This window comes from Lepidochelys kempii, chromosome 10 (assembly GCF_965140265.1).
Source record: "Lepidochelys kempii isolate rLepKem1 chromosome 10, rLepKem1.hap2, whole genome shotgun sequence".
NCBI classification, from domain to species: domain Eukaryota; kingdom Metazoa; phylum Chordata; order Testudines; family Cheloniidae; genus Lepidochelys; species Lepidochelys kempii.
The window spans coordinates 50,183,219-50,205,352 of record NC_133265.1 but is presented as its reverse complement, the minus strand read 5'-3'; the positions used below and the strand labels follow the sequence as shown (position 1 = coordinate 50,205,352).

The following is a 22,134-nucleotide window of genomic DNA, read 5'->3' as shown; positions in this document are numbered from 1 at the left end:
ATGGGGGGAGGAGGGAAGAGGAGACTGCAAAAATTAACATGGCATCAGCTCCCTGGTGGACATAGCAAGCTGAGCACCCAGGAAGGCTTCCTGACTTTGAAAACACAGATAATCGCTGAGGATATAAGCAGAGAGAAAAATCCATTATGGCATCGTTCACCTGAAGAGCCAAAGAAACCAAGTGCTTTGAGCCCTGTGTTGCATCCTGGCTAAGAACTGGCCAGCCATGCTGGAAGAACAACTGTGGTGAGAAACTGCTTTGAACAAAAGGCTCTAGTTTGTTTAATTAGGTTTTAATCTTAGAAGCATATTTTTACTTTTGTTTGTAACCATTTCTATCTCAATTACTTCTACTTGGTATTACTTAAATATCTGTTCTTTGTAAATAAACTTAATCTTGTTTTATTACACATGCATCTCAGTACAGTATTTCAGACTGAAGGATAAAAAAGTGAAGCACTCAGGGTTACAGGGCAGGTGGTGACACAACCCCTTACTGGTCTGGGTGAACTCCCAATGCCTCACAATTACCCCAGCAGCAATGCGACTATAACAAAAAATTAATAATCAACTCCACCAACAAAACCACTGATGGGGTCTCCAACCTCTTTCCTACACCTGTCCTTCAAGCCTCCCTGTCAATTTATGTGGTTTTATAATCCCTTTAATCTATTATTAAAAGTGTTGCTCTTCTCTGTTGTTGAAAGACTGATGCAGACAACAGTGGACACTGAGACTACAGTAGGGAAACAGTGAAAATTATACACAGAAAGTGCTATCAAATGCACAACATAAACCACCTACAAAAATTAAAACTTAGTTGTTACCTGTAAAACAACGGGAAATTATTTTCAGACAAAATTGTGATTTTTAAGTTGACAAAGTCTTTTTAGACACTTGCTATGATACCTGATGCTTCTCTTAGCAGCAGTAACTTCAGTTGGCTCCTCTGGTAGAAATACTGTTTCAGAAGGAGCATGCTGCTTAGAGTTAACTGCTCCCTAGCTCCATTCCTTTTCCCTCACTCATGCAGTGGGTTTCCTTTGCTTTGAGTAAGGGAGAGAGTGAGGTACACGGCTTTGCACTCCCTTCCATGGGTTAGAGGCCCTTTTGCCCCTTTATTCCACGTCTTTTCCTCTTTTGCATGCTGGCGAACAGCCAGGTACACAAGGTCCCCAGTAAACAAACATCCTCTTACACAGTTCTAAGAACTGGTATGTATGGAAAACTGATAGTAAATACTAGCTATATCGCGCCTGTCATAATTTAACATTTCAGAATAATAAAGGATGTCAGACACTATGGCTGAAATTTTCAAGGCAGTGCAGGGGATTTAGCCATACATTTTCCACTCAAGATAAATCCCCTGCACTGCTATGAAAATCTCAACCTATGCTTGGAAAACATTATGAAGTAAAACTTGGCATAATTAACTTTTACAGTTATGCTTTGCTGCTTCTTCCTCAAGCTCCAGCTAATGCCAAGAAGTGTAAAATAGTAAATAAGTATCTACTAGCAAGTACCATTTCATGCCACAGAAACAATATATTTAATAACACAGTAATTGTGCTTTTTCAGTTACACAACTATTTAAATATTACAAATTTGCAAATATTAATTTAGGAAGATCATGGAAATGAAAGAATTTATCAGCAACTTTGATAAACATGACTGAACATATTCCCCACACATGCAACCAGTATTTGTGCCTGTAAATCACACAGCTAGATGTCAAAATAATCTCACAAAGGACTGGATTAAAAAAAATCAAATGCAAATTTTAAAGGTAGGTTGAGGTTCCTTTAAAAATTTGGGCTTGATTCTCATTTACACTAATGGCCACTTTACACCACTCTGACAATGTGAAGTGGCTTTAAAGTGAATGTAAATGTCATTTAACACCATTTTACAATTTTATGGCCTTTTTGTTTTTTTTAACTTTATGTTAAATAGTTGAAACAAAGTGTTTACTCTTTGTTTCTTTTAGCATTATATTTATACCAGTGATATTACTGCTGTGTGACGTGTAATAGTTTTAAGAAAGGAGAAACTCCTCTATTGAAAAGTTCACTGGTCTTTTTTCATTTTCAAATTACAGTTGGTGTTATACTTGTACAAAAGTTTCTGTCAGTTTTGCATTCAAATTTCCACATTAAAAATGCTATTGCTGTGTCCTAGTAGGTAGATGACAATATTCAATGAAAACCGACCCTTTAATATATGCATTCCTATTTTCAACAGATGGTTTATTGTAATCCATCAATGTTATAAATTATATATGAATTTACAATAAAAACATTTTAAATCTAAATGACTTTTCTTGAGCCAATAAATGGGGAGTTTATACCCAGTGACCTAATAATATCATGCTTCAGATTGATAATTTAGAGGTATAAGGCTCTGTATCATATTGCCAATACCCAAAGTGAGTCAGACTTACACAAAAGCAGTTTAAATACATTGTTTGTGTTAATTCCTGTAAGTAATAAAACTAGATTTATGATACAGGCACAACTAGATAGATGAACAGTGCAACTTCTTTTGGAGCCTTTTGATGCAAGATCATGGGTCTAAGGTCTTTAATTTGAAAAGATTTTCCAAATTAAGTATATTCCCTAACTATAATGAATATGCAAAGATTTTTATTCCCCAAACAGTAATGTGAAGGAAGCCAAATCATCTGTCATTTGTGTTAATTTAATTATCAGGCTACATTCAATTATCCAATATAAAATGCAAATGAAGTATATGGTTAACAGCACATACCAATTACGTTCATTATAATAATTAAATCAGACAAAGTAGAAAAGGGAATGAAAATGTAATAAAATACGAGAGGATTTTTTAATTAACAACAATATTTTAATTAGAAACTCTAATCCTATAGTAAGTAGATGATTGGCTTAATCAAAGATAGGGACATTATTTTTATTTTTATTATTATTTTGAGTGCATCTTTAGTATCATGGGACCTGTTTTCTTAAGTTAATAGACTAAATGGTGACAAATAAAGAGAACCAGTTTCACTGACCATACTTTATGCAAAGCAGATGCCTAATAAAGCAATCTTACACTAGCGCATGATTACAGAATTCTTGTCCTGTAAAAATGCAAGCTGTCTAACCCTACAGTAAATAAAAGTTCACGTGCTGATACAAAACAGACAGTGCAGTTTATTCTCGACTAATGATGCTAAAGCATTTAACATATTAAAGGACTGTTTGCTTTTAAAATTTTTTAGTTTCATAACCCATTTATTTCATTCAGTGATAGCAGTGGCCCTGAAAAAAGCTTTATGAAGATTAGAACAGGATATGAAAAAACAATATTACCAATACAATAAATGTGGGCAATGTCAGAAAGTCATACTAATTTTAAAATAAACTTATCAAATATGCTCCAAACAAAAGAGAATCCCTTTATCCTGATCACTGCTTGCAGCGATTATTTGGTTGCACAGACCAAAAGTTATTTCGTTATTTAAATCAGGACTCCACTGTATTACTTTTCAAGAGACAATGTCAAGGTTGGCAGACCCAAAATATAACATACCTTACCAATAACATTCTTATTTGAAAATGTCCTCTGCTGAAAAATCTGTCCAGCCTCTAAAATAGGGGCTGCCAAACTCTGAATAATAAGATCGCTGCTTCTTTGTCCCACTCATCATACTGGGTTTTGTGTCTGTGCTTGTAGGCATACATGTGAATGTACACAGACACACTGTAATATACCATGCTATTTGTCTGCCTTGTTCTTGTGAGTAAGCAGGTAATTGAAATTTACAAGAGATAATAAGGGACTAAGAATCTACAGAGGAAAAGACATGTTTAAACTACAAACAAACCACAACAAACATTTATTTGACTGCAGGAGCAATCAGAAGGCTGATATGAAATATCCCAGTCAATGGTCCCTTAAAATGTGCTTGATGAATATACAAACACAGTTACCAGGATATAAGGCAGGGGCGGGCAAACTTTTTGGCCCAAGGGCCGCATCGGATTTTGGAACTTTTATGGAGGGCCTGTTAGGGGAGGCTGTGCCTCCCCAAACAGCCAGATGTGGCCTGCCTCCCCCTCCATCCACCCCCCAACTTCTCACCCCCTGATGCCGTCCTCCCCACCCCCAAACTCCTGCCCCATCCAACCCCCCCGTTCTCTGACAGCCCCCCACCCCAGGACCCCTGCCTCATCCACTCCCCCCTGCTCCCTGTCCTCTGACTGCCCCCCGTCGCCCCATCCAACCCTCCCTCCTTCCTGACTGCCCCCCCCGGGACTCCTGCCGCCATTCAAGCCCCTGTTCCCCGCCCTCTGACCGCCCCGACCTCTATCCACACCCTCGCCCCCTGACCACCACCCCCAAACCCCCCTGCCCCCTATCCACCCCCCCCCCACTCCCTGCCCCCTTACCGCGCTGCCTGGAGCAATGGTGGCTGGCGGCGTTACAGCCGCGCCGCTTGGCTGGAGCCAGCCATGCCACTGCACAGCACAGACACTGGGTCAGGCCGGGCTCTGCAGTTGCACTGCCCCAGGAGCTCGCAGCCCTGCCGCCCAGAGCACTGCACCGGCAGCGCAGTGAGCTGAGGCTGCGGTGGAGGAGGAACAGTTGGGGAGGGGCCAGGGACTAGCCTCCCGGGCCAGAAGCTCAGGGCCGGGCAGGAGGGTCCCCTGGGACGGATGTGGCCAGCGGGCCGTAGTCTGCCCACCTCTGATCGAAGGAATATTTGTCGTCTTCAGTGAAATCTGGGATACATGCTTTGACTTCTTGGAGCACAGAATCATAGAACTGGAACAGACCTTGAGAGGTCTTCTAGTCCCGTTCCCTGCACTCAAAGCAGGACTAAATATTATCTAGACCAGTGGTTCTCAAAGCTGGTCTGCCGCTCCTTCAGGGAAAGCCCCTGGCGCGCCGGACCAGTTTGTTTATCAGCCACGTCTGCAGGTTCGGCCGATCGCAGCTCCCACTGGCTGCGGTTCGCTGCTCCAGGCCAATGGGTGCTGCAGGAAGCGGCACAGGCCAAGTGACATGCTGGCCGCCCTTCCCACAGCCCCCATTGGCCTGGAGCGGCAAAACGCGGCCAGTGGGAGCCGCAATTGGCTGAACCTGAGGACGCGGCAGGTAAACAATCCGGTCCGGCCTGCCAGGGGCTTTCCCTGAATGAGCGGCGGGCTGGCTTTGAGAACCAATGATCTAGACCATCCCTGACAGGTGTTTGTCTAACCTGCCTTTAAATCGCCAATGACAGAGATTCCACAACCTTCCAAAGCAATTTATTCCAGTCCTTGACTACCCTGACAGTTAGAAAGTCTTTCCTAATGTCCAACCTAAACCACCCTTGCTACAATGTAAGCCCATTGCTTCTTGTCCTATCCTCAGAGGTTAATGAGAACAATTTTTGTCCCTCCTCCTTATAATAATCTTTTATGTACTTGAAAATCACTATCATCTCCCTGCTTAGTCTTCTCTTCTCCAGACTAAACAAAGCCAATTTTTTCAATCTTCTCTCATAAGGTAATGCTTTCTAGACTTTTAATCATTTTTGTTGCTCTTCTTTGGACTTTCTCCAATTTGTCCACATCTTTCCTGAAATGTGGTACCTAGAACTGGGCACAATACTCCAGCTGAGGTCTAATCAGCGCAGAGTAGAACAGAAGAATTACTTCTTGTGTCTTGCTTACAACACTCCAGCATCTTTAATGAGGCTAATGTTTACTGTTTTAGAGCATTTATTATTTGGCTTCTGCTTCAGGAATATATTGATTTTTTTAAAACTAGCATTGCACAAATGTTAATGTAAAAACAGAAAGTTCAGGAACTTACATTATAGTGGTAATAAATGAGCCAGAAGCACTTCCTGTATCATGGAAGACATCACTTCATTACTGGGAACCACAGCACTACTAGTATATGAAAATAACAGTTGCACGCAAATCCCAGTGCCTGTTTGGTACCTGATTTTATTACTAGCTGGCCAGAGACAGTCTATGCTTAAACAGGGTAAAAGAGAAACTCAGTTATTGCCCTTATCCTCACAATACAGGCAGGTAACTTTCTGAAAAGGTGTTAAAGCCTAAAGGGTCCAACTTGAGGTAAAGAAATGCTCCTTATTTGAGCCTACATGAATGGTCCTACAGAAGGAAAGAGAAACAAGTTGACTCAGGGATCAGTTTTTTCTTTTTTTTTTAAGATTAGAACAGACCAGGAGGCATGAATATCTGTTTTCTCTAAGGAGCAAAATTTGACCGTTTAAAATACATGTGGATTTTTAAAAAATTAAATAACAAATTACCAGATTCTATGACATAAAAGCAAAACCTGTATCCCATCTAGTTGGAGATCTCATAAATATTACGCCACAGGCTGAAGGGTGGTTTTAAAAGGTGTGGGATCTTGGTAGTCTTCAACAAATTGTGAACAGGGTGAAAACATGTTTTTGCTTGAGAAAACTGATTTTTGAAAAAAAATTTGCAAAGCATTAAACGAAAATTGCCATTTTTATAAATGAAATGCTCACAAAATGACCCCTAATTTTGCACATCTCTAACAGAAATAAATAGTTTGAAGAAGTGACACCAAGCAGTCCACTATGTTATACTACCTCCACTGCCTGACCAGTACCGTGCTTATTTTAGCAAGGACCTAAAATTGTTTTATGTAGGTGAAGAAGTTATTATTAATCCTCAAATTTAATCCAGTTCAGAGGTAGTTCTACATTAGTGATGGCACATGACTTTAACCACAAGTGCAGATGCTGAAGATTTAGACGGACTGCAACATCACCAGCTGAGAATCATGCCCTCAGACAAACACATTTATGCACATACTTTATCTTTCGGCTACCTACTCCCCATAGCCATCTGCTAGGGTGGCATTGTGCCTGCTTACAAGCTGGTGGAGCTTTGCCCTAGGGCACAAAACTAAACAGCAATGGGCACTGTAGAGCACTGCAACTGACATCTCTGGAAAGAGGTTCCTCTTCCGCGCTATTATTGGCACATTAACGGTGCATGTCCCTTTTCCAATGGATCACATCTGTTTATATTTGTGAGCCAAAAAAAGAATTCTTGGAGTAGAGAGAAAAGGAAGATGGAGTTCACTGGCACTTCTGTATACCAACAAGACTAGTTACACTGCAGCGGGAATCTGGAAAGCTCAGCAATACCACTCTGCTCTCAAAATGAACACATTACAAAAATACCACCTGCAGGCAGTCTGTGTGAAAGAGCAGTGTCTCCACAGGACTTTTCGATTTCTGCTTCAATGGAGTCTAATCCTGATTCAAGTTCCAAAAGTTACTTAACATTAGCCCTGCAAAACACAGGACCATCCTTGGAGTCAGTTTTCTGAGGGATCAGTGCCAGGTAACTTTTGGATCCTGAATTAGGATTTGGCTTCACACGGTAGCCGGGCTGCAGCAGTTTCTCTGAAGCTGTGGCCAAAACCGCTGAAATTACATTTTTTACTGCATTGTCAGCCCTAAGATATTACAATGTTCAAATTGCAGTTGACAGCCCTACCATCATAGTTCAAAAGGTTTAAAAAAAAAAAACAAAAAAACTTATACCGACAAGTTGAAACATTCACTTACATCTGCTCTTCAATTTATGGAGGGGATTAAACTTCTAATTCTGAATAAAATAGTTTAACAGAAAAGGGGCAGAGCAGAAACAGACATAAAGGAGTAATAAGGCAAATGACACTGTAAAATACACTGTATAACTGAATAATATCAAAGGATGATGCAACATAATACAATTTCTATGTACACACACACAGTCAGGCCCAAGTATTCAAAACTAAAGAGCAAGGGCGAAGTTCTGCCCTGATTTACACTCTGGTATACCCCGACTCCAAATATCCTCAAAGTTTTACATCCTGATTATTTTGTAAGCAGTTCTTTCTAGTGTGTGAGTTCAGGGAGTCCATTATAGCTGTGGACTGCAGTGTCCAGGAAGTTGAAGGGGATTTCCAATGTTGTAATATCAGGTTATGTTTTGCAACTAAAACAGAATGTAAGAGTCATTCCCGCAGGAATCAGAGAGACCAGTGCACTATTAATATAATTTAGTACAAATTGTAAGGTTAAAATTAATAGCAGAATGAAGAACAAGGGATAAATTCTATTATCAGATATGCATGCACAGCTCTTATTGGCTTCCAGGAGATTTGCATTTGCATATATCTAAAGGTAGGATTTGGCCTTCTCTCTGGTACAAACGTTTATCCAACAGGAAAGGATAAAAGGAAAATATATGAACACAAAATATAACACCCTTGTGGACATGAAAAACATATTTGTCAACAGTCCTGTTTTGGCAGTGACCAGGCCTAATTATGGCTGGTCAGTGCTATGAGTATCTCAAGCACAGGAGTACCAACCATAAAAAATAAATAAATATCAAAAAGAAATGATGTCCCCCTTTGCATTCCTCATTTAGTCTTTTGTCCTAATACAAAACTTAGGCTCCAATCTTACAGATGCTTATGTATGTACATAAACTTACACACATGAGGAACCACATCAGCCTCAACGGCACTACTCACGTAATTAAGTATTTCAGAATCAGGGCCTAAACATGTGCACAATAATCCCAATCACATTTTCTGATTTCCTTACCTGATTATCTGGATGGTTGACTGTAAAATACCCAACACAAACAATGACTTCATGTAGCAGTTCTTCACAGGTATGCTGAGAACAGTACCACAGCAAAGAGCTGATAATGTGACGGAATGCAAGGGAAAGGCCCTCAGCACCTACAATAGACTGACAGAAAACATGAAATCATAACCTAGCAATATATTATAGGGACTAACTGAAACAAATGAGAGGTGAAATTACAAAACACATCCTCTTCAATGTTATCAGAAAGTATTCAAGTAAGATTTTGGTTATACTTTTGATTGTATAATGGTTGTGGTAAAAAAATGCCAAATGAACCCCTGCCCCGCCCCCCTTAACTTTTTCAGCAACTTATCAGTAGGATGTTAATTAATAGGATAAATGCCACTGTAAATAAAACTGAATTTTAATTTTAAATGGGCAAAGAAAAATTTGGATTCTTCTCAGTTGGCATTCCGTTAGCATTAAGTAGCCAATTTCATTAAATATGGAGAACATGTTCCGGGAAAACTTAATACTAATAATAATTCTCAGTAATAAGCAAAGGAAAACAAATCATTCCCAATTTTTGCAAAAGAGCAAAATACATTTCTCATTAATATCTGTGTGTTCTGAACGGAAAAGAAAGATAAATAACAACGAATAACTTTTCAAACAAACACTTTCAAAAGTTGAAAACATCCAAAAGAAGACAACCATCAGCTGCAATTCTTTTTTGGGATACTTTCTGAAAGTAGGCAAATTGCTGTAGTGTGGAGATTCAGGAGAATTAGATTTTATCTGTGCAGCCTACAGCCTCTATTTAATAAACATGTCAAACAGACAGAGCGACAAAAGGGCAAAGGGGAAAACTGAAGCATAAGGAATGAGCATGACAGTCTACTAACTCTAATGAAACAACAGCACAGGCCTGTGGGAAAATATCTTTCATCTGAAAGTTTTTTCTTTCTTTCTGTGTGGACTATATGTACATAAATCTAAGTATGCTAGAGTTAGGTTTTACCGTAATCAAAATTCAGCCCAGAAAAATGGAATTTTTGTTTTAAAAAACCAGCAATGGATATCTTCCATCTCCATAGTTAATACCCCCAATAAGTTGTTATACTTTCAAGCTTCAAAACATAATATAGTATCTATTTGCTACTTTACATCATGTAGCAATATGTTTTTGGGTCCAGCCCTTACTTAATTAGTCATGTCATGCACGCTGTGACCTAATGCTCTGTGTTTAACCTTCTCTGATAACAACAGGCCAAGGGGCACATGAGTTTGTGTATAAAAGTTAAACTAATTTTTCAAGGAAACTATGCTTCCTCTTTAGCCTGAATTAATAGTAATTCAGTATCCTGTGTATTGTTTCTCACTACCATCTTTCAATTGTTTGGACTGTCAAGTTAAATGACGTACACACCCATGAGCCAGGGGATTATCTGTGTTGATATTAATTCATACTGTGCCATACTGGACCTCTTCTTTTAATAAGAAAACTGTTCTATGGCCTTACTATTACATGATAAAATTATTCCTGAGAGCTAATAATCATCAGGCAGTACATAAACTATGATTTCTTTCTTTCCTACCTTATAGTCTGCTACAGTTCCTAAGTGTCAGGAGGGACAATAATAAGCATTTTTAACATTAACTAAATAGTTAACATTAACAGATGGAGACAAATAGTTACTAAGAATGGAATAGTGATTCTGTCCATCAAAGCAATACTATGACCCCAATTCAGCAAAGCAGGTAAAGAAAATGCTGAATTGAACTGAAGCCCATCTCAGATTCACAGAGACAGTAATTGTTATACTGTACTTAATACAATCAGTTCTATAACACACGGCTCTACAAAGCATAAATGCACATGGTTGTGCACATAGATGCAGGATTTACATATGAAATAACTTATACTTTTTGGAAATTTGCCCCCCCCAACAGAGTGGCCTTAATTCTGCAACTGGATCTATGTGGATGAACGGGTCTTCCTGCACAGAACTAGTTGTTAGATTAGGGCTATTAGTTGTACTAAAACTAAAAATCAAGAAGTGGGAGTTGAGGGCGGATTATTCTGCATTCTTCACTCAGGCAAAACTCCTGCTCATTTCAGCACAGTGCAGACAGGAGCCCATGATGCACGATATGATTGGACAAATGTATCCATTATACATAAAAACTTCATTTGATATACTGCATGAGATTCATTGTTAGCAAAGCAGTTTTACAAAGCAATGTTATTTGCAATTTCACCTCACATTAATAAAAACTTTTACTCATTTATTTCTGGAATATTTTAATATTATTTTTTTCTTAAAGTGGAAAAGTTATTAATTTGCATTATGGACTAATTGCCAGACAAATTTCTTCTTCCTTTTTTTAATGAAACCAATCTGAGATAGTTTTCCTATAAAAATGGTCTATTTTTGTGGCTTGAATAAGTCAAAAATGGGCAACACATGTATTTTATTTTACAAAATTAAAATTTCAAGAGAGATTTTGTCCCCACCTGCAAAACTAAAATGTTTTTTTCCTAAGGAATTTTAAAAGATAGTGTTTTTCTAGCTGTTGTACCATCTTAAATTCAAGTACGTGGCAAGTCACACTTAAACACAGTGTGATCTAGAGATGCAGCCATCAACTCAAGGCACCTAAGCAGCTCACAGTATCATACAAATAAGCCATTTCCCATTCCAAAAACAAAACAAAAAAGCTGTTTGTGGACCTTGACACATAAGGTTTGCAAGCTCGTAACACAGGCGATTAGATTTGATATATAACATACTGGTCACCCTCAAAATCAGTGGACCAAAATGGTAATGTTGTATATTCAGTTTAGTGTGTGTCTTCTGTATGTCTACCTTATAATAAAAAAAATAGATTGCATTTATTATTTCCCATAGTTAGACAATGGAAATAACATTAACAAATAGCAATTCGATGCATGCAGAAATAAGAACAAAGAGTACTTACTTCCTTTGTGACTCTTCCTCAAGTTAATTTTAAATACATTTATATGTGTTTAGCTAAATTAAAAGAAAATGTACACAACAATATATAAGCGAAAACAACAAGGAGTCCTTGTGGCACCTTAGAGACTAACCAATGTATTTGGGCATAAGCTTTCGTATGTTCTAATTTTAATCATAAGTTAAAAAAGCAAAAATTGTTACCTGAAAAGCTGGCAAATCAAGAACTGCAAAGCTACTGAAGAAACGTAAACTCTGAATAGCAACCTGGATTGTGTTCTCTGTATAACTCTCTTTAGGACTTGCCATGTTTGGGTCTGAGATTGTGCCATGGAAAAGAATACAGTACAGCATATGCAAGACTCCAACTAGATCTGTAGTTTGAAGGACTGCAGTTAGTCCTGTGGGATCCTGATGTGTATTGTCAAATATGGTCCAGGACCTGCCAAAGAAACATTAAACTGTCTAAAACAAAACTACCACGAGAGCTAACATTTTTAATATGTCAAACAGAAGAAAACAAGTAAACAGTTAAATATGAAAAAATCTGATGTCTATATGATGTCAGGAAACCGTAGTATTTCCACAAAATGTTTGACAATATACCCTCATTTATATATAAAGTCTCTCTAGATAATTATACAGCTATCTTTAAGTATCTTTCTCCAAAGATATTGATCTCTGATTCCACTCCTAGGTTCCTACCAGTGTGATACCCGACAGGAACTCCATAACTTGAAAGTTATGACCACTTGAATCATAGTAGCTCCTTGCACATCTCTCATACATATATTTAGCCAACACCCCTATGCTCAAGGTCAGTTTCTTTATGACAATAGCTGGCAGAGGTGGAGGAGCTCCTTTGGGACCCTCACCACCATAACTGACAAAGAGACGGTGGCTGGAACAAATTGATATATTAAATAGCAACAAGATACCAGGATCAGATGATATTCATCTGAGAGTTCTGAAGGAATTTAAGAATGAAATGGGTGACCTGCAAACAAAAATATGCAGCCTCTTATTAAAATCAGCTACTATATTAGAAGACTGCAGGGTAGCAAAACCTAAGGAAAAAGGACAAACTAGTACAATTTGTGTAAAGGAAAACCATGCTTCTTCAATCTACCAGAATTTCTTGTGGATGCAAAAAATCTATGGTTAAAAGAAAATTGACAGTTTTAATTAATCTGAACTTTTAAACAAGCCTTTGACATCGCCCCTCATAAGAGTCTACTGAGAAAACTAAGTAGTCTTGGGGTGAAAGTTCTGCAATGACAAAGAGACAGAAAACAGAGAGTAGGAGTAAATGGTCGATTTTCAACAGGGCAAATGGTTAACAGTGAGTTTTCTCATTGATCTATATCAGAACTGGTGTTGTTTCACATACTTAATAATGTGGAAAAGAGGGTGTAACAGTGAAGTGATAAAATCTGCAGGTGAAACAAATGTATTTAGGACAGTCATTATTAGAGAAGACTATGAAAACTCCAGAAGAGACCTAATGGACAGCAGGATGCGATTAAACACTGACAAATATAAGGTAATGCACATTGGAAGAGATTATTTGAACTACTTATACATGCTGCAGGGTTCTAAATTTAACCCCTAAGGAAAAGTACTGAGCCTTGCACTGAGAGAGCTCAGTGAAAACCTCTGTTTAATGTGCAGTGGCAGTCAAAACAACAATCCAATGCTAGGATGTAATAAAAAATAGTATTAACATATTATGTCATTACAAAAATTAATAGCAGTTCTTCACCTCGGATACTGTGGTCAGTTCCGGTCACCCAATCAAAAAATAAAAAGGATCAAATAGGGGGGTACATAGATGGGGATCTAAAATGATAGACACATGGGAGACTTCCACACTAAAAGAGATTGAAAAGATTAGTAAATTTACACATAATAGAGGACATACAAGAGATATATAAAACAATGAATGGTAGAGAAAAGGTAAATTGAGTAAGGGTACACTTATTTACCCTTTCTCATAATAAAACAAAAATGAAAATGAAAGTCAAGAAATTTCAATTAAAATGTATAAAAGGAAATACATTTTGATTCAACAAATAGTCAACCCATGGAACTCACTGTCACAAGAAATACAAGACCTCAGAAGGATTAAAAAAGGATTAGTTATTTATATGGATAACAATGTACTCACTGTCAGGAACTTCCCTCTGGACAGATTATTTCCTAATTGTCCATTAAGGGGATTCTAGAACCTTAATTAGAAGCATCTGGTACTGGTCACGGTCAAACACAGGATACCAGATTACATGAACCAGTGGTCTGATTTGGTATTGTGATTCCTTTGTCTTTAGGAGACTGCCAACAGGAGTGTCAGATAATAACATCTAAGATTAGTTTTTGTGATGTGGACATTTATCTACTAAGAAGTGGATTGAAACCACCACCTGATTTCCTATGTGCTTCTGAACAACTGCCAGGCTTTCGGTCACCATCATCTTGTGCTGGTGCTTAACTGTTTACTAGTGAAGAACCAAAGTGAATAAGAAAGCACCAGGTTACAGATGGATATCCCTATATCAATGGGGGTTTGTGTTTATAATAGAAAATTATTGTTCCTTGGGTAGAAAAGGTGAATCCAAATTGGTAACAAATGCCCCTGCCTTCACTTTTGGGATTTTTCAACATACTTGTATAACTTTACTTGTGAAATCAACTCCTATATGTTGTACCTTTACTGCTCTTTCTTTTGTGGGATCTCGAAGCACATTAGAGTGTGAAATAAGGAGCTTATTAACAGAACTGTATTTAATCTTCTTAGATGGATTTCACCTGATACTCATTTTTCTAATAAACATATCTCAAGATGTGGATGTAATTAAAAGCACAAACTCAAGACAACATAATAAAGCAGAGCTTGTAGCTGAAGAAAATGTAGGTCAATTTTTGTATTATTAAGCAGAAATAAATCATGGTGAGTTCTTAAAATTCTCTGGCAAAGACAATTTGTCATTATTGCTGGAAAACATATAGGGTATGATTATGGTTTTATAAGTAGGATTGTTTGTTTTGGTAATTTGTTATGTCAACTTAAAAGGATGCTAATTAAGATTTTAAGAATATGTATTTAACATACCTGATTAATCCATCTTAGTTATTATATATTACTTTTATATTTACCCTTCTATGACTGATTAATACACATTAAACTATTGAAAACAAACAAACAACACTTAGCCAGGGTCCCAAACATAAAGAAACAGCGCCATTGCAGTTATTTCCCTATAGAGTTCATTATACATTTGTTTCTGGGGAGCAAGTAGATTAGCTAATGCTATTTTTACTTTTATTTAGTCAGTCCTGGTGAGATTTTCTTAGAATATGTAAGGTGCAAACAGAGAGAGAGAGAAAGAGAAAGCAACTGAGCTGCAGTAAGTGGTATATACCCAGCTATAACCATCAGGTTTACAGGTAAATTAAAATTAGGATGTACTAACTTTGATAATGTCCCTTTAAGCATACCCACAATAGAATGCATATTCCACATAGCTGTAGTATAGGTCAGTGCTTTAATATATTGGATATAGTATATATTACATAGCTATAATACAGTATATTGGAAATGGATCTTTTGAATAAGAAATGGGTTTTAGTTTCTAGTAGTTTGTTACTTTGCCTTGGCATATAGTTTTGTACATTTTACGTGGCAACGCTAGGCTTGGGTGGACAGCAGAAGTCAGGTGCAGAGATAGTGAGTGATGATAGATTATATGGCTGAGGGGTGGGCGGAACTAGTTGGTTCCCCTGCATGTTCATTTCCAGATATTCTATCTAATGTCTGAGTTATTTTTAAAGATGTAAAATTTGTGTGTAGAAAGTATAATGTCTGATGCTAGCTGGACTCTACTGAAACACATTGTTTTAGTGATAATTTTGGGCTGTGAACAAGCACTAAAGGTTTAAATCAGATAGGTGTGGGAGGTCCATTGGAGGGATCTCTTCTACCAGATCTTATGATGCGCATCAAAGTGGAGTTCCTCTCCACTTTGCATACTTGAGCAAGTCCAAAGGGGATGAGTGAGTGGGCAGTTATACCTGGGTGAGATACAGGGGAGTGGACAGTGAAAGGGAATGGTGGGGGAGGTTTTTTTTTTCCATGTTCAAAATTTCAGGTGATTAAAATCTAGAAAATGTTGTGTGTTTTAAAATTTAACATGGATAAAAGACACTGACCCAGATTCTCCATTTAAAACAGCATAAAATGAATGCAAAGTGGGTGTAAATTGTTACTGTGATGTTGTACCCCATAATGCTTTATGGAAATATGCTTCTGAAAGTAAATATGACATAACTGGAATATGTTTTATTCTAGATATGCCATGTAACATCTTTGCAAAGGTTATGATCTACTGGATATATTCATCCTATTTTTTCATCCTACACTAGTCAGGAAGACTCAATTTAATCATGGATTTCTACAAAAAGTGCATTCTTGTTGGTTGTTATACTCTTAATACATATTCTTCACAAATCAGAGATAGATGTAGGTTTCATTTTTAGAAGGTACACATTATTCATTTTTAAAATGATTTATTTTGAAACCTTTTCAGATTAGTTTTATAGCTATATCAGAAAATGAATGACTGGTTATTTCATTTACTAAAGGTAACTGAAGCAGCTATTTATGAAGTCATTGGGAGGTGAACTATCTCCAATTCAACAGGTTAATCACTAATATTTGGAGGATTTTCTTGCCATGCTGTATTAGGAGGATAACATCAGCAGACAGACATTTAAATTGTTTTATTTAACTAAAACAACAACGTATGTATTCTGGATTTCTCTCTTCAACAGCAAACATAGAATATTTTAACAAAACAAGCATATGAATTTTTGAATTTAGTTAAACATTCAAGTTTTTAAAAATCAGGTTTGTTTTTGTTAAAACTGTTTTTAACTAAAATAGTTAAATGAAATATATTTTTTTTAAAAAACCCCAAAATTAAATAAACTATGTCAGCCAGGTCAACACAAGAAACTTAAAATATTGGCTTCTGCAGCTAACTCAGTCATCTTCACCTTCATTTTTCTGTTTGTTCTTAATCTGGAAAAGACAAAACAAATTTTCCTGCTTTTTCAGGTCCCAAAGGATTTCTCAATTTGGAATGAATTAGTCCGAAGGAAGAAAATAGTCTTTCTACACTGGCAGAAGAAGCTACTGCTGTTAAAAGTGAGATTACCACTTCAATTGTCTCTGAATCCAAGTGCTTAAGTGACTTCCACCAGTTCACTGGTGTAACTTTCTTTAAAACATCATCAGCAAACAGATATTTCTTGACTGGTTCACCCTTAGCTCTGAAGTTTATTATAGTCGGCATTATGGAGGGATGATTGCTGGATGTCCATGTCATAGCCAACTCCTCTTCTTCAGCAGTTAAGGTTTGACCCTGGTACTGAGTATTGTGACTATTTGGAAGAAAATGAGCTGGAGATAGTGCTTATCCCATTCGTTTTTTTAATGCTTGTAATTTAAGTCTGTCATTGCATATTTCTCTTTTTAAGATCTCACTCTGTTCCTTCAAAATTTCAACAGCGTCAGCAATAAAACAGCTATTTCCCTGCATTTTGTTCAAGGCTACAGAAATAGGCTTAAGGATACTCAGTATGTGTTCAACATTTCCCTTAAGCCCAATTTTGAGAACTTTGGCTGTGACAGTGACATCTATTTTTTCACAATTTTGTTCACAAATTGTCATCAGATTAGGCCTGTTCTTGATATAGTGCTCAAAACAGTCCACCACTGAGTTCCATCGCACATCTTGTGGGAGAGTTAGCTTGGTTCCTCCCACTTTTTTCAGAGCAGTTGCTGCAAAGTGGTTGTTACAGCAGTATTTTTCAATTTCAACAATATTAGCCTTTACTTCTGGAATACTGAAGTCTTTGGCTAGGAGGTGCATCAAATGAGCACTGCAACCATATGTTATTAGCTTGGGACTCTCTTCACTCTTTTCTAAATAACTTCTCATCTTGGATACATTTTTAGCATTGTCTGTGACTAAGCTGCATACTATATATTTGAATTCTTTTTCACCGTTTTTTGTTTTACTGCTACTTCTTGTAAGTATTCTGCTGTGTGTTCATTTCCTGATGTATCAATTGTTTCTGTAAGGAAGACATTCCCTTCTTCTGTTGTCACACAAGCACATACAACAGGATCATTGTGGACATTGCCATCAAGACTCAGGTTAACAATTTTACCCTCTAGAGCTTTTGCACATTGCTCAGTTCTCTTTCACACACTTTATCCAGCAATTTGCCTGTGACATCTGCTCTGTTAGGTGGACTATATCCTGGTCTTAATGACTGAATCATGTTAATGAAGTGTGGGTTCTCAATCATATGGAAAGGAGAGTTTGTTGCGTAAACAAACCAGGCAATTTTTTCATCAATTACCTCTTTTTGTAATCTGCTGGTTCTTATCACAAATTTATCTATGGTTGTTTCTGGATGATGGAGATTTTTTTTTCTTTTTGCTACAGGTGATATATTGTGGCTATGTGACATACATGATGTGACTGAAACACTATCATTGGCAGATAACTCTGAAACTATAGAAAATGATGGTGATCTTGAAGGTGGATAGTCTTCAGAATCCTGTATGTTGAGGATGGATTCTCCTAAACAAAACAAGTCAATGCAGTTATTTAATTATTATTACCATACTGCTCATTTAGTATTACTCATTGCATTCACTGACACTCAGAACTACTTTAAAGGTGAAATTGTAAAAGAAAGATCTGCCTATTTCAGTTATTTATTTTTTTATCACAACTGCATTTAAAATGGCAGTACCATAGAGTAACAACTATACTTTTTGCTCAAACATGAGAATTCAAGAATAGTCCAGAAGGAAAAGAGGCAGTCCTTAAGAAAGAAGTATGAAATAAAAAAGTTTACCAACCTGAAGATCCTGCATGTTCAGACATGTTCCTTTCATCATCTTCAACACAGCTTCCTCCCGAGAAGGAACACTTCTCATGATGTTGTCTCATTCGGGCAACCATGCCTTCCATTTCTTTGTTGCACTGTTTGCATTTTGCATGCATGCCTGTCTTACCCATAGGTAGAGGAACGTCATTAAAATATTCCCAAACTGGGTCTCTTTTACAGCCTGCAGCCATTACAGGTTTTCCCTTCTAGTGAGAGAATGGTATGGTAGATCTCAAATCAATGAAGGCTACACTCAGAAAGACCGCAAGACTTCTGGAATATGCTGCTCAAACAGTTTCACTTTTGTTTCTACTGCCTGTCCTGCCCTTCTTACATTTACTTCCAGATTTCTTCTCCTTGTCCAGATCTATTCCACCCTCAACAATCTTCTGTTCACTGAACTTTTTGAAACTTTGCACTTTTAGAGAGACGTAAGGGATTGACTCTGTGTACACAAATTTGCAGAGGGACAATAGGGTTGAGGTCTGTTATTTCTCACCTCTCTATATTATTTATTTATTTAAAAATGTTTTTGCTGTTAAGAAGCATGTTATCTCTGGAGACTCAAATCCACAGTTTGAGAACTGCAAAACTAAGCATTTCTGATGGTTGTCTTCTAGACTGAACACTGAGTCCCACTGGTAAAATAGATTAACTTAATAATCTATACAGAAGCCCCTGGAACTCCATAAGATTGGGGTTCCTAATCTATGAACTATTGGAACTCATTTAAAAAACTTTTTTTAAACATTACATGAATATATTGTCTCATGCTATAGAATTAGAATTTATAATCCCTATTCCATGATGAGATATCTTTGAGCTAAAATGTATCGTAATTAAAACTCTCTTTAGATAGGTTTTTTCCTCAAAAAGCATTTTATCAAAAAATTCCGATTTAAATAAAAAAAATCAGATTTTTTTTTTATTTTTTAAAAAGAAATAATTGATTTTTATCCACCGTGATTTGTAGCATGGGCTAAGATGTGGCATGTGAAATTTCGGGGGATTGCTTAGGGTGTACAGACTCTGAACATTAGGTTTATAATGGAAAGAAAACTTTAATTGTAATACGATCATACTATACATGGAGCAGGTACTGCTGATCAACAATAGCAGGTAGTTTTACACCAACAGGCTGATGACTCTCGAGAGTTATTCCAGCAGATTCTGGCCTTACGATAGGCTGACCTCGGAAAGTTCAGCATGATACAAAAGCCAAAACTTTGTCTCTGTGGCTAGCACTTGTGCTGTGAAACCCGTGAGAAAGATTTCATACAGGAGTTCATGCAAATGAGCTGGCTACCTCCTGCACTCTGCTAGTTCCAATTCTCAGGATTGTCTCTCTCCAATGGGAGCTGTGCAGTCTGTAGGAGTCACTAGACCTTAGCTTTGGAATGACTTCCCAGTGTGACCTTCGGTAGAGAGATGGACTGGTTCTGCCTTCCAGGTAATCTTAGGGTCGGATGACCTTTTTCTTCATTGCCCTGGCTGACCTCTGAAACTGCCAAACAGGGAGTCTTGCTTAGTGCTTTTAATCCTTAAATATCATTTCTTAGTTGACTGAAGTCGAGTCGGCCAGGGAAGGAAATGTTACTCATCCTGTGCAGTAACTGTAGTTTTTCGGGATGTGTCCCCCTATAGGTGCACCACTTGAGGTGCATACATGTCTCTTGAGCCCTTAATTGGAGATTTCTAGCTATCAGTGCTCATTTGGCCTGTGCACGCACCCTATGCCTTCTCGCGGCAGACATATAGGCGTTCGTGGGCGAACTGCCCTTTGTTTCTTCTCTACTCAGTCATTTCCTAGGGAACAACTGAAGTAGAGGATAAGGAGGGCAGGTGGTAGAGCACCCATCTCAAAGAACTACAGTTACTGCACAGGATAACATTTCTTCCTTCTTCGAGTAGTGTCTTTATAGGTACTCCACTTCAGGTGACTCCCAAGCAGTATTCCTAGGAGGAGGAGGGAGCTTCAGAACAAGATCCACAGCTGAAGATGGCTCTGCTGTACTAAGTACTGCATCAGATCTAATGGCACAGAGCAGGGAGTAATGCTTTGAAAATGTATGGACTGAAGACCAGATAGTAGCTCTACATATCTCAGATACTTGGCCATTCTTCAAAAATGCAGCACATGCCACTTGTGATCTGGTTGAATGCATGTTGAAATTGATAAAGTTATATTTGGCAAGGACTGCGTGATAGTTTGCAATCTCAACCTGCAGGGTTGTGGATGCCTAATGCTTTTGTCCAAAGAGATCTAGTCGCTTTTGGTCCTTGTCATGGGGGTAGTTCTCAAAAAGTGCTGCTTATACCGTTCATTCAGAGCCATCCACCACAAGGGAGTTAGGAGAGGGAGGGGAAAATAAAAAGTCAGAGTCCATATGGGGCACGTAGTACTTCTTGTCTGCCCTTTTGCGCATTGGTGGAATAGTGGCCGGTGTGTGCCATACTGTCTTAAGTGGATCTGGAGAGCCTCATTAATAGGCAGCGCCACTCTGGAGAGTGTTGCTGACTGCAAAATATCTGGTGGCCTGTGCTGATGATCTTTGACCTCCTCCAGAGGGATCTGTAGAGTGTTAGCCACCCTTCTAATGAGGTCCTGGAATTGTCTGTACTCGTCGGTGACAGAAGGAGTGGGAGGCATGACTGCCAATGATGATGAAATGGGAGTTTCAGGGGTGAATTCCTCATCTGATCTAGCCTCCAGCTCCTCAAACATCTCCTCCTGCTGTGAAAGAATAGAGGGAGGATGCGAAACCCCAGTCTCCCTAAAGTGATGGTACCGGTGGTCTGCTGAATTCCTGCTTTTAGGTTGCCCAGGGGTCCCAATATGGCCACTTTGTGGGGGGAGGGGTCTATAAGGGAGCAGGGGTGCATACAGAGTTGGTCCTTGACAAGCCTCGAAGTTCTCCCTGCACGAAAGATTCCGAAAGGGGTATGTAGGAGAACCCCTAACAGAAATTGAGGAAAGTGACAGGGAGCCCTCTTCTTCTTTTTCCACATCCTCCCATTGTAGTTGGAGGGGCAGTCAACGAGAATGTAAGAGAGTCCTGTGCCACAGAGTGGCCACTTAGAGACCGAGGTCTCAGTACCATGAACTGCTCTGTACCTGACAGCAAGGGGGACTCTGGTTCATCCAAGATAGAGCAATCCTTGAGTATCTGAACTCCTGCAGTACAAGAAAGAACCCTGGTACACACACTGTAGCTGAGGTTGCCAGGACTGGAACAAATGGTACCAGTACCGACGAGCGTACCACAGGCTTTGTCAAGCGCCAATGCTTTCTCTGTACTGAGGGTACCACTTGTACAGACATCCCCGGCTGAGCTGCTTGCATCAGTACCGATGGTTGGGTTCATGGTTGACCGAGATGCTTCAGTGCTGATGACGGGGCCGAGCTCGATGGTACCTTGTGTTTACTCTCCTTACTAGCAGAGGGCATGGGCATCCTATTGGAGTTGTGCTTCCTCTCCTTGGAGCTTCGGGTCTTTATGGGCCTGCTGGTACTGGCGGAAGAGTCTGTGGCCTCAACGGTGCCCTGGAAGACTAGGGATGTAAATATTGTTTAAAAAGTTAACC

At 38.5% G+C, this 22,134-nt stretch overlaps 1 protein-coding gene across 6 annotated transcripts in view; it reads right to left on the bottom strand.

Annotated features, from left to right (window-relative positions):
• The window catches only part of SCAPER (S-phase cyclin A associated protein in the ER), a 345,110-nt gene that overhangs the window by 23,479 nt on the left and 299,497 nt on the right, over positions 1–22,134 (bottom strand). For all 6 annotated transcript variants that reach the window (XM_073303508.1, XM_073303509.1, XM_073303513.1 and 3 more), the window contains 2 exons: positions 11,791–12,028; positions 8,621–8,770 (listed from right to left, as the gene is read on the bottom strand). In XM_073303508.1, coding sequence (XP_073159609.1) covers positions 8,621–8,770; positions 11,791–12,028 — 388 coding nt within the window. The remainder of the gene's footprint in view (positions 1–8,620; positions 8,771–11,790; positions 12,029–22,134) is intronic.